This window comes from Solea solea, chromosome 16 (assembly GCF_958295425.1).
Source record: "Solea solea chromosome 16, fSolSol10.1, whole genome shotgun sequence".
Classification (NCBI taxonomy): domain Eukaryota; kingdom Metazoa; phylum Chordata; class Actinopteri; order Pleuronectiformes; family Soleidae; genus Solea; species Solea solea.
In genome coordinates, this window is record NC_081149.1 from 22,762,977 (window position 1) to 22,776,688 (window position 13,712).

Sequence of the window (13,712 nt, forward strand, 5' to 3'; positions counted from 1 at the left end):
GTGAGCAGCGCGGGGTTAATGTGAGAACTCGGAATGAACTTGAACAGTAAAGTACTCGGCCGTAAAACCGAGGCGAAGACCTGAAAGACGCTGTAAATCTCTGCAGAGCCTGGGATGAACTGCTGAGTCAAGTAAATCTCTGTGGCTTTATCAATACAAGTGAACCCTCTCACATCACACAGTCACTGAATCCACCAAGTATTGATTTGTTACATGAATGCTTTCTCTAATCATTTTACATCATCAATTATGTCCCTACTGTACCAAATCAAAATCAATTTCCCAGCTGTTATTTATGTTAAACTTAAGCAGAGAACAAACAAACAATTGGACATTTTAAAAGATTAGGATTCTTGTGGATTTAGATTGAACAAAATTGAATCTAAAGTTGCTACACTTGTAGCATCAAATATTGCCGAGAGAAGGTCGAAAGAAGTTCATACAAATGTTTTGCACTTGTAGTTTGGTTTCTATTCAAACCAGCTCCATGTGATTTAAATCTAGAGTGTGTGCTGCTCTCACAGCATGTGAAGACATCTTATTCTTTTGTTCTTAAGTGTTGATATTTGTCTGTGGGATGGAGCTCTGATGAACTCATCTGTTTCCTTTTGTTACTTGCCTTTTATCCACCACATTTCTACCTACTACAGGACGTTACTGTTGTCGGGTTTGTAAGTGATGAGAGGCAGAGTGTTTGTGAGAATAGTTTGCGTTGACTTTTAATGCTTCACTTACTTCCACCAGGTTTTTTGGGGGGTTGTTTTTTTTGGCTTCTCTCTCACTAGGGATCGCCACAGTGGAAGATCTGCAAATTTGATTTGGCAGAGATATTTTATGCAAACCCCATGTGGCTGAGGTCACTTTAGAGTCTCCAATTAACAAATGGCAGTACCTTGTTCAGGGTTACCCTGCCCTTGACCTGCTGGGGATTCAAACAGCTACCCTCCGATTACAAGCCCAATTCCTGTTTGCTTGTCCATAGCCTGCCCCAATTTGCTTTTCATCAGGAAATACACAGAAAATGATCTAGAACTAGAGATTTTTTTATATAATTTAAGAGAAATGCATTTAAATTTCAAAACAAATCATGGGGGATTGGCACCAGCGAAGATGAATGAATGAGTGAGTGAGTGAGTGAGAACAAATCATGGAAAAACAGTGAATCCTTTTTGTATTACCAATTGCAGAGTGAGATTGTGGAACAGTCTAAACAGAGAACTATAAGTCTGCCCAAACATTAACATTTTTATTTTATGAAGTCTATGGATGAGGAAGAACCTCCTGGTGACAACTGAAGAAGAAGTCACCAGATGTTGTATAGTAGACTCATTTATGCACATTTTGCATTATTTTCCCTCATAAATTTGTCTTGTAGTGGTAATTTTTGAACATATTTAACAGAGGTAAAGTTTTTATAAATCTCAATTTATTGTAGTCTGGTCTAATCTAGATAGTCATATAGTTCTTGTTTTGCATATGGTCCATGGTATATAAATTTTAGCAGGGTTTATTGGCAGAAACTGAATATACTATACTTATGAGTATGTCGATATAAGTGTATAATTGTTTTTAATATAAACTTTGCTTTTGGCAAGGGCCTTTTTTTTTGGCGGCTCCCACCGTATGGCGCTTTTCCACTATACAGTCCCAGCACGACTCGCCTTGGTTCGGTACGGCTTGACTCTACTCGGTTTGGTATGGTTTTCCATGACAACATAGTACCTCCTCAATGTGGGCGGAGTCATCACAGCACGGCTGCATGAAACTGCTGTGACTTTTTGTTTTATACACGACACACACAAACCAGTGACTTGTAAAGCAGTCGATGTACTGAATCGTTAGAATCAGTACATGTTCAGTACATCCTGTATGACTGGCGCACAGTCACTGAATGGCAGGGGTTGTGATGCGGCTTTCAGCAGTGCTGTCGCTAAACACACCAGACTCCTGTTAAATATTGAGATTTTTAGACATTTCCTTTGCTAAATGTTGGAGATTAACACATGTTTCCAGGATTTTTCAGTCTTTTTAACTGATCTACAGTTCGGCATTGTTCGGTTGATTCCAGAATAGAGTTTACCAAGTATCTGCACACACGGGGGATCAGTGTGACACAACACCAGAATTTGGCGACTGTTACTTGTGCAGTGACCAGAGGGCAGTTGTCCGCTGTCCTTTTAACTGATATGACTGTATAATATAAACACAGTTGTGCTGACCATGCATGCTGTGTGTATATATACTGCACTTCCATGTGTGACTCTTAAGTTGTTCCCATGCTCCGAACACTAACCCTGGAGCTGCAGTGAGGACGCTGCAAATTTCTTGCCCTCTTGTTCATGAATTCCCCATGTGTTCAAATTCCTGGGTATGTAAAGAGCAGTTTTATTCAGAGGGGTTTTCTCTCGCTCTCTCTCTCTCTCTCTCAAGTTTAAGAGGGACCATTCAAGGTTCTTTTTTTTCATCTTGTCTGTGATTTTTGTCCCTGCAGATTTTTAAGTCTAATAGACTTTGTTGGAATCCACAGGGCATTAAAGCGGGGAGGTTTATGAAGTAAATCATGACTAAATTAAATCTTTTGGATAGAGTAAGAATGATTTTTTAGTCAATATTCAAGATTATTAATTGTCATACTCAAAGAATATGACACGGGGAATGAGATTAGATTAGGGCAATTAAGAAATTAATTGATTATTTAATTAACTGACTATTTTAATAATCATTTAGTGGATTTGAGTGTGTGTGGTTTTTAATAATTAAAACACGCTCTTTGATTTTTCAACTTCTTCAATGTCAACTAGTCTGTCTTCTTTGATTTATATCACAGATTAATCAATACAACTGATAAGACAATATTTGATAACATCATCATTTCAAGGTTTTGGAAACAGTGCACAGTGAAATTTTAATGACCAAACAATTAATTGACTAATCAAGAAAATAATCAACAGATGAATTAATGATGGAAATAGTCGTAGGTTGCAACCCTAGAGTAGATATTTGGAGTAACACACAGTTGAACAGGTGTACCTAATAAAGTGGTTAGTTATCACACATTACAGTAACAATACATTACAATTAGTAGTAAAGTTAGTTGTAAAACTCAATAGCTGCTTATTGTAAACACATCAACCCTTAAATTAGATGATTAAACAAATTGATCTGGCGTACAACAAGGAAATTCTCATCTGGAAGATGGTTTGTTCCAAATAAAACAGACATATCTTCAATGATGTGATGAATTAAAGCTGTACTGTGTAAATTTTTGGTGATTTTTCTTGTTATTATTCTGCCTTTGTTTGGTACTCGTGAACCTAATGTCACATTATTCCTTCGTCTGAGTATAGGCTCTGTCAGGCAATACTATCAGACCTGAGTGTGGGAGCATTTGTGTGCACACAGCAGCAGAGCAAGGGCGGGCGGAGACAGGTAGCATTTATCCCGTCAAATTGCTGAGAAACACGTTTTTTCTTTGAGCAGAATGAAAGAATTCACTCACTTCTTTTTGTTTTCAGTCACACTCCAAACATGTCTGCAGTCGCCTCACTTTACTACCACAATGTTGCTGTTGCCTCCATCTGACTTGACATGAAACAAATCAGTTACCGCGTGCAGCCCTGAAACGTTGCCGGGCAACATGAGATCGCAACACACAGAGAGTCGTGTGGGGCTGATAGACGTCGTGTGAACTCATTTGACAACAGTTTGAATGTAACAGACAGTTGTTTATATTTAAAAAATGATGCACTACGGTTTTAAGTAGACACATGTGAGCCTTTTGTTTTAGTTTTGATAAAGTCTCTGTTTGGGTGCCAAAATGCAAGAGAAGTGATTGTTCTGAAAGCTAACAGGCACTGGTTCCATACAAATGTCTATTTGACCACCCACACAGTCACTCTGCAGACTTAGATCACATTTCCACTTAAAAATGTTCCTCAAAAAACATAAAACTCCTCGACTTGACTCCTTTGCTCTGCTGTCCTCTCTCCTAAGAGCCCACAAGCACACTTCCAGGAAGACGAGATAGACATATTTTCATTGCATGCGGTCAACAGAGAGCGAGAGATGTCGGGGTGGGTGAACTCTCACAGGACTGTTTTGTCGTGAAGGAGCCATACAGTTACTTTAATTACTTTGTGCATGTTTCCCTGCTTTACTTTAAGAATAATCATCCAAATCGAAAAGCACAGATCGTCTGAAGTGTTCTGCTATGATTACCAGCAATGCCTTTTAACCCAGTAGGTCAATTTTAACTTTTTCCTTTTTAATAAAAGTGACATTGCATCATGTGGATATAACGTGTCTAATATGTTCTTTGTTATTAGAATCCATTGTCCCTCAGACTCTAAGCAAATCATGATATGATGCAATGAGGATGATGTTCATAGTTACAGAAAAATGTCTCCGGATTTAAGGCATGATAATTGTGAGGTTTTCAGCAACTATGTCCTGGAATGTTTTGGGGCCTTTTCTTTTTTGCAGAAATGCAGAGAATGGTGTGACAAACCATGTCTGTGCAGCCTGTGGTGTTCAGCTGCTGCTGCTGCTGCTGCTGCTGCTGTGGGGAATAGTATAAAACTGTCATGCATAAGTGTTACGTCGGACAAACACTACGACATGTAGGTTAAGTGAAAGATGTGAGAGGGAACAAGCTGGTTATTGAATAAATCCACAAAATGAGGAAGTGCGGCACATGTCGGGTTTTCTGCCGCTGTTACAGTTAAAAGGATTTGTGATGATTTTTTTTTCCTGAGCCATGTGCGGTGCCACAACCGTGGATTCCTCTGTGATGATGGCATCGGGCATGAGACACGCAAACATGCCGTTAGAAAAAGTCTCCAACCAGGTGAGAGTGGTTTTGTTAAATGGATGTACTGTATGTTATAGTCCAGGGGGGGTGCACACAACACAAATCCTCTAATGCAACTTATTTATTGCTGTTTTGCTGTTTGGTTTCCAGTTTTATGGTGTGTCCCTTTGGTGCAAATTAAAATATGCAATTAGCATGGCTGCGCAAGTAAATAGCATCCATGTGCAGCTCAGAAACAGAGGCTCAAAAGTGCATTTTTTTTTTTCCCCTCTCCGCCACGCTGTGAAGCTATGCAGTGTGTGCTCCACCATCATCCTTCCAGGACTTTGTCCACACACACACACAGTGGCACAAACAGAAATGGAAAAAGTTATTTGTAGCCAAGTGAATCGTGTGATTTGTTGCAAAATTTGTAAAGCTTTTGTTCAGCATTTTTTTGCATTTTCATACGATCCATCTTCAGCTGGACTCTGACGACGAAATCCTCAAGAGGAAGAATCTGGACACATTGCAGGGCAGCATGGAAACATCTGTTGTTACACATCTTACACAGCTTGTGTTTTCACGGTATCAAAAGGGAATTTAACAAATGTTATGACTTCATGGCGGCTGTGGCTGTGTCGATCCACAGTAATATTTGTTCTGCTCCTGCCTTCTGATTGACTTCCTGCCTTTGAAGTCCTAATGGCGTGTCTCCTCTGTACATTTGTGTTTCTCCTTCTCACTAACGAGCGCTGGCTCCGTCCGCTCAGGCCGGTCAGGTGTTAACCGCGTCTTAACCAGGACGGGTGTGCATTAACACCTCAGCTAATGACACCACAGCTCCACCTGTCCCTGATGGCATTCTGGCTGAGTCTTTGACGAGCTTTTGCATAACTGCATGTATGAACAGATGTGTGCAGGCGAGGAACCATCGAGACTTGAATGTGTGCTTTCAAAACACCATTTGAGACCTTTCTTTCATTAAAGTGAACTGGAACACACACACACACACACACATTATATAAACACACACTGCAATACCTGTCAAAGTGTATTTCAACACACAGGTGCAGTGCGTGTGTGTGTACTTGTATTTGTTGCCTCTTTAGGACCTGTTCTGGCATACACACATGGCCAAAACCTGGTCCTAATGAGACAGAACCTCATTCCTGATGGTTGTTCTGAGGTTAAGGTTAAGTACTTGTTAGAGTGTAATTTGTGTAAACAGTTAAAGTAGTTAACCGTTGGCCTTAAGCCTTTGAGTAAATATTATAATAAGGTGTTTTGACCCTATGTGTTGTTGATCCGGTAAAGTTAAGGTTACACAAGATAACACATTAGAATTCAGCGCATTGTCCTACGAAGAACTTAACTTGGTTTTTTACAGTCATTCACTCTCACTCTGAATTTTACAGTGTCCAATTTGCCTAATCCCCAAATCTGCCTGTTTTTGGATGACCCTCATGTGGAGGATTAAGCGGTAGAAGATGATTGAATTAAGATCAATATTTTGACACGAGGAGAGATTACCCAACTAATAACATAAGGCAGTAATCTGTACATTCATTCTGAACACTTATCATGAGTATTGGGATTTAAAATGACTTTGTTTTTTCTCCCACTGTCTCGCCATCTCCCTGAGGCGAGACCTGGGGCGTAAATCCCCAGCAGCAGCAGCAGCAGCAGCAGCAGAAGTCTGGTGGTTCTCCTAAATGATATTGGAAGACCATTTGCATTCACAGCTGCAGCTACGGACTGCAGTGTTTGCAGTGGCAGGAGCACAGCTGGTTCACAGTGATGAGAGCTGACCACGGGTCCTGTGAGGTAGCACAAATGAGGTGATGCAGGGGGGAGAGTTCATTTATAACAATTAACAGACAGCGGGTGACTCTCCAGAGACGTAAGAAAAGAAAAAAAAACCCTACAAGAGTTTTTATATAATGCATATGCAAATACCAAGTTACTAAGTCCACTTTATGGTGCATATTCTGGCATTAATCACTTTAAGCAACGGTTGACTTTTATTTAAGCTGCAATTATGTGAAGTCATACATATTTGAGATAAAAATGTATAATCACTGCTCATAAAAGTGAATCCTTTAAAGGGCATTTCCCTGTGGCCTGCAGGCAGATCTGCACTTACATGTTAAACCCTACAGGTTGTTGTTATTATAGGCTTAATATTCAAGACCTACATCCTATGAGGGTTTTGAGAGGCGCAATCAGGAGCAATGCAACAAGACTTAAACTATTCATGTTCCTCCCTGGGATTTCTCTGACTGGCCCCTTTCACTTTGCTCTACTGCCTGGAAATTGCTGGTTTTCACTGACTGAGACACCCACAGGGAATGTGAGCACGGTGCAGCTCCGGCATATAAAAGCGGCATGCTGCAGTCAGAGCAGAAGAGGACATGCTTGTGCAATGTAATGGGGAGGCTGCCTGCTCCAAGACATGAGTTTCTATACAGTCTGTCTCACACAACGAGGAAACAGTTCCGATTAAAAACAAAACAAAACCGTCTCTCACTCTGGAAAAAGATCAAGGGACGTCAAGAATTTTATCACAGCTCCAGCTATGAGTTACTGTCCCAGTCAAAGCGGTCCTGAACATCTCCATGGAGTTCTTATTCCAAAGGTAGGTGAATTATATTTTTAATTTGATTTAAAGGAAAATATGTGAATCCAGGCTGCCTCTCAAAGCCTTTACATTTTCTCTCATATACTCATAACTGTACAAGGTAAAACATAATTAGGTTTTTTTTTAAATGTAGTATTTAAAGCATTAACATATTTTCACAACAGGGAAGTAATCATGTCAACAACAGTTGTCATTGAGATGAGAGAAATGCTCCTTTCATACAGGCTTATAGAGATAATGCTCAGTGTACATGTGTCATCATCACGCATCATTTATCTTCATTACTTATTTAGTGAGATTCTATCAGGCTTTTAACAGCATTTTAAAGTCTTCTATGGAAACACAGCATTATATGTAAACAAACAAACATCAGTATCTGTGTGTGTGGGGGGGTAAAAATAGAAATGAACATTAAAGAATAAACAATTAAATATGTATGAATAAAGAAGAGTAAAGTTTAAAGAAGGTATGGTCATCGAACAACCTCTTTAACATGAGGAACGTGTGCATTTACTTATGTATTATTTACGACTTACTATGTATTTACTTACTTAAAGAGGTCCTTTAATTGTTTTCCTTTTGACTGAGGTGAAACCTTTTAAAGGTATTGATATGTACGGTGTTTTCTTTATACATCACTGCTGCTGTTGTTTTGAAAGTGCATTAGGAAACACGTACAATAATTCAAATGTGCCTTTAGTATCGGCTGCAGCAGTGCATGTGGCAAATAAAAGATCTTTCGTGAATCTTACCTAACAACAGTCAGCTACATGATACATCATATCAGTTTACTCTTTTAAAGCATTCCCACTAATGGTGATCAACAAGTCTCGTCTGGTGCAGCACATGCAGATTTATTGTGTGTAAACACTGTCTGCGTTTTCTCGTGCTCTGCACCTTTGCATGTGACCTCCTGTCATCCACTCTGTGTTGTATGGATCTAATGATTTAATGCAGCAAACGGCGTCTCTGCACAGTAGGTGCATGTTCTTGAGGAATGCCGCCGCAGCACTCGCTGTCGACAGAAACTGCCGGGACTTGTCCGGGCTGCCCCACGATGCCTCTGCGCGGGGAGCAAACTGAGGCCTTAACCTCGGAGAGAGCTGACAGCTAATTAGTTGTGTTTTAAAGATGAGTCAAATTGTCCTGAGGAGCTTTGCCCTCAGTTCTCCCTCGATGCACTGTCAATGTAATATTTGAAAACCTGTTGAGGACTGCAGAGAGATTAGTGGAGTGAAGGAAGAGTTGAAAACGGGGACAGGATTAAACGTTTTTCTTTTGGCAGAAATCTCACTGACAGTTCACTTTATACATGCTCACCTCCTTTTACTGACATGTGCTTTTTACTCTTAATCTGGGCTGGTGTGAAATAATTACAGCTAATATCCTTCATTGCGCAGAGCTGCCAGTCATTTAGTGGCACTAATAATATATTAATGGTTGTTCCAAAGGTACAAATTGAGGTTCATGAACAGTCAAATTGCACCGGATCAAACATGTCCAGACACTGAGGGCAGGGTGTTAGAGAATGAATGAAGCTCGAGGGTCTCATTTTTTTTATTCACCTCACCATTAAATCTGTCACATGTAACTTTTAAATGTACTGTATATAAACAAATGTCACGTTCATTATCAAATGGGTTTTCATCTCCACATGACTCTCTTTGTGTTACTTAGTATAACGGTGTTAATCTGTGAACCCTTATGGACTATGACGAGTTTGGGACTTTGTTCACTGATTTTGTTGAATGAATAAATAAATAAATAAATAAATATGTGAGCAATAAATAATACATTTGTCTTCATCCGATTACAAAATAGCCAGGGTCAAATCGATTCTGCCGAGACATAACCTTGAAAAACTCGCGCATGCCTTCAAGTCGACTGGATTACTCTGTCACGCTTTTTATGTTGGGGATAGCCAGGTTTCCATCACTCGCCTTCAGCCTTGTTCAGAATGCTGCTGCACGCCTTTTGACCAGAACTCACAGACATGAAAATACTGTATCTCTCCCGTACTGGTTTCCCTCCACTGGCTCTCAATTTGAATTTACTATTGTTTGTGTACAAGTGTATAAATGGCCTCGCTCCACCCTTCACGGTCGCTAAGATCAGCTGATCAGCTGCTCATGGTCGTCCCCAAAGCAAGGCTGAAGCTCAGGGCTGATTAGACATACACATAAATGTTTGCTTTATTACTGTACAGCACTTGGGTCAACAAAGTTGTTGTTCAATGTGCTTTATTGGATTGGATTACCTGAACTTATTTGTCTTGTAATGCCAACATCAGGGTTGGTCGTTCCTTTTATGCCTTTTTTTTAATGTTGCTCACAGCTGGCCGATTGCTTTGTTACCCACTTACTTATAATTTATGGAAAGTGGCCATAAAGTGCTTTACTTGGCTCTCACACTGTTGATCTCACAGTGGGACAGCCCTCACTGATTTACCATGAACACTTCTCAAAGTCTGAGTGTCAGTGAGGTGAACACAAAAAGTTTCAGAAATGAAAGCCACTGAATAGTCATTAGCTGTAGGCAGGTTCCAATTGGCTTGACTCGTATGTACTGTCGTCAATCACGAAGGTGAGAGAGAGTTGTGTGAAGGGTTTGCACATTTCTATCCACATGTATCCAAGCTCCTCTAGGATCAACAACACAGAAAAACAGTATTCCCTTGATGTACCAGGTTGTGAATGACGATCTATAGATTCCAACAGTAAGACAGCGCAACCCAATGTCACGTAGTGACCTGGCGGTCAAGAAACCTTATTATACCAAACTTAAAGATATCATATATATATATAAGTGTCTATGGTAGCTTTTATCCGAAGAACAAAATAACATCAGAAGGGCCACAAAGTCACGTTCCAGTCCTTGCGAGAATATTTAATCAAGGCTTAAGGCCAACAGTCAGCTCCTTCAGTCCACTGTTCATAAATTACATTGTAACAAGTGATCTTGCACCAACCACCTGACCTAACCCTAAACTAAAACTAACTCAACTCTGGCTCCAACAAATTCTATTGTGCAAAAAACCTGGTCCTTGTGATTAACACTTCTTGTCTTCGCTCACCCTTGCGCTGCTGGTGTATACACAAAAACACTCCCTCAGGCAGGTTTTGCTTGACACCGCCTGTTTTCAGATCAAGGATGCAGCATAATGTGACCTTGTTTCTGTTCATAAAGACCAAACAGAGGCAGGAAAATATGAACAAAAATCACCAAAAGTTACGCACTGCAGCTTTAACGTACATGACAGTAATTTCTTTCAGTCCTCGTGTTGATCTGATCCATTCTTATTTCCCTCACAGTATCTTCTCAGCCAGAGGAACCACATCAGGCCCAGAGCCCCGCAGTGATGCTGGCGATGCAACACCACAACTCCTCGGGTCTCATTGCCTCCTTTCCTCTCTCTAACCACACCGCCATGGTGCAGGAGCCAGAGGTGGAGGCCGTAGCACCGAATGCCACCATTCCACCGAGCAACCCCACAGCTGCGGGCCTCACCATGACTCTGGGCATCCTGTTCAATGTGGTGGCCCTTGTCATTCTTGCCAAGGCGTACAACCGCTTCCGTCGCCGGTCAAAGGCCACGTTTCTGCTCTTTGCCAGCTCCCTGGTGGCTACAGATCTGGCAGGACATGTTATTCCTGGAGCCCTTGTGCTGAGAATTTACTCTGCAGGTGCTGGGAAGACTCTCGAAGCTGCCTCCAGCGCCAGAAGTGATCCCGATGCCTCGTGTCTGTTTCTTGGGGGTTGCATGGTGTTCTTTGGCCTGTGTCCACTTTTCCTGGGTTGTGCCATGGCTGCCGAGCGCTGCCTCGGTGTCACTAGACCTTTGCTTCATGCGCGTCTGGTGACCACAGCACGGACAAAAATCGCACTGGCCCTCATTTGGCTGCTGGCTCTGGGTGTGGCCCTCCTGCCCTTCTTCAGCCTGGGTGCCTACACCTATCAGTACCCATGGACGTGGTGCTTTATCAGAGTGATGGAGGACACTAAAGCAACAGATCTGGCGTTTGTGATGCTGTTCTCCGGGCTGGCCTTGAGCTCTCTGGCCATGGCCTTTGTGTGTAACACCATCAGTGGGTTCACGCTGGTGAAAGCCCGGCTAAAGAAAAGGTCCTGCTCCCAGCGCCGCTCAGCCAGGTCTCATGACACAGAGATGGTGGTGCAGCTGGTCGGCATCATGGTCACCTCCTGCATCTGCTGGAGCCCTCTGCTGGTGAGATTGGTGAAAGTAATTCATCAGACATTTCACCAAGTTTTTAATATCTTTAAACACTTTGACATATTAAACCTGTGTTTGCTTTGGTTCTGTGAGTAAAATGTGTCATATTTTATGAAGTAACAAACTACTTTGATTGCCAAATTTATGATTTATTTTTTCTAAACGTGGACAGATGTGTCAGCATGTACCATCATAAATAGTATACTGTTATTAAGGACACATTAAATGAATTCCATTAAAAAGCATGACGTAAAAAAAAGAAGATGTTAATTGCTGAAACTGTCAGTATGGCCCTGGAATGCAGCACTGAGCTTTCTTCAAATGAGACGGATGTTCTTCATGTTTGTGCAGGTTTTATTTGGCTGCAGTTGCTGCTCATTGGTGACACATGACGCCATTTGTTGCGGGTTAAGAAGATAAAGTGGGCTCATGGCTGTAGTTAATTACCAGATGACTGACAGCTGATTAGCGCTCTAAGATTATTCGATTGATTGTTGAGTGATTTGCAGACTTTCAGACACTCAAGTGCAACTGACTAGATATATATATAGATAGATAGATAGATAGATAGATAGATAGATAGATAGATAGACAGAACAGCTGTATTTGGTTTACTTTATTACGCATTAATAAATACTGCACAATTTTTTTAATATGTTAATCTAGAGATACTTGGATGAACTAATGCACTAAAGAGTTTCCTTTCCTTTTTTTAAAGATCTTTGGATTGATGTCAGCAGCACGCTCGTACAGTGGCTCCCTGAGCGGTGACCGGGACACGTACAGGGGGCTAATGGTGACAGGGGTCAGGATGGCAACATGTAACCAGATCCTGGATCCTTGGGTCTACATCCTGCTGCGGCGTGCCATCCTCAGGAAGATCTACCGCATCACGAAAAAGCAGGCCAGTTTCAAGGGAAGCACTTTCCGCTCCACCCGCTGGGATGTCAACTCCTTTCAAAACTCAGAGAAAACCAGCGTTAATAATAAGGTGTAACCGAGGACAAAAAGGGGAAATGGCATTTGTCTCCTTTTACGGGATGCTCCAGAAGGATCAGAACTGAACCTGGCAGTGTTTCATCCTGGTCAAAGTTCAGCCTCCTGCATGAGAGGAGATTACTTTGGAGGCGTGATAGAGCGAGGCCACCTTTGTTGGCACAGGATCCAAGTTTGAAAGATGACTGACCAGCTCATAATAACCTTTGAGGTTGTTGAACGAATGAATCAGTGATACACTGCAAAGGGAAAAACCTTATAAACTGTTAAAGGTGTACATGTTTGCATGGCAGTCTGCCCTCTATGAGAGCAGCTGTAAATATAATGTTTTTTGTGTGCAGGAGAATTACATAATCAGCAAAAGTGAAGACTGTATAGTCCTAAAGCAAACATCTCAAGTCAAACATTTGTCCATAAATATGCTGTTTGTTCAATTATAAAAGTCAATGACTTGTGTAAATGCTCACATAAGAGAGCAAATGAAATAGCTGTGCTTTTACCTCAGCTTAAAGATGTGAAAAACACTGTGTGTGTGTGTGTGTGTGTGCGTGTGTGGTGTGTGTGTGTGACCATGCGATATAAATGTGAATGTGTGTATCTTTGTTGTGTGTCTCTGAATGTATCTACAGTATTTCCCCCTGAATGTCTGGGGACTGAAGTGAAACGTGTGTTATCTATGTGTTACAAAGGTTAATTAAAAAAAGATGAATGTAATATTACATATTAAATGTCTATACGTTACTGTTTCACCTCATTCTGATTGATATATCAATATTTGTTTACATCTGTGTCAGAATAAAGCAATGTTTCCTTAGTAAAGTCGAGAAAAAAGTTAAAACAGGGTAACACACAAGTTCACACATGCACACACACACATACATATATATATATATACACATACTGTATATTTGTGTATATATATAGCTTATTTTATTATTAGCTTATTTGCTAGCTTGTAAAGATAAGATAAAACTCATATGATAATAAATTGGTATAATATAAATATAACTAGAGCTGCAACTAACGATTATTTTCATAATTGATTAATCGAGAAT

General features: G+C 40.8%; 1 protein-coding gene across 1 annotated transcript; it reads left to right on the top strand.

The window, feature by feature from the left end:
* Positions 1–7,170: 7,170 nt before the first annotated feature.
* On the top strand, positions 7,171–13,403 carry LOC131475512 (prostaglandin E2 receptor EP1 subtype-like). Its single transcript, XM_058653700.1, has 3 exons — positions 7,171–7,427; positions 10,742–11,655; positions 12,380–13,403. The coding sequence occupies exons 2-3, from the start codon at positions 10,789–10,791 to the stop codon at positions 12,656–12,658; spliced, it is 1,146 nt and encodes a 381-aa protein (XP_058509683.1). The 5' UTR covers positions 7,171–7,427; positions 10,742–10,788; the 3' UTR covers positions 12,659–13,403.
* The last annotated feature ends 309 nt before the right edge of the window (positions 13,404–13,712 follow it).

Excerpts from the sequence above, each read along its gene's own strand:
- LOC131475512 (XM_058653700.1), top strand. The coding sequence starts at position 10,789 with ATGCTGGCGATGCAACACCACAACTCCTCGGGTCTCATTGCCTCCTTT. Across the intron at positions 11,656-12,379 it reads TCTGCTGGAGCCCTCTGCTG|ATCTTTGGATTGATGTCAGC; the intron begins GTGAGATTGGTG and ends CTTTTTTTAAAG.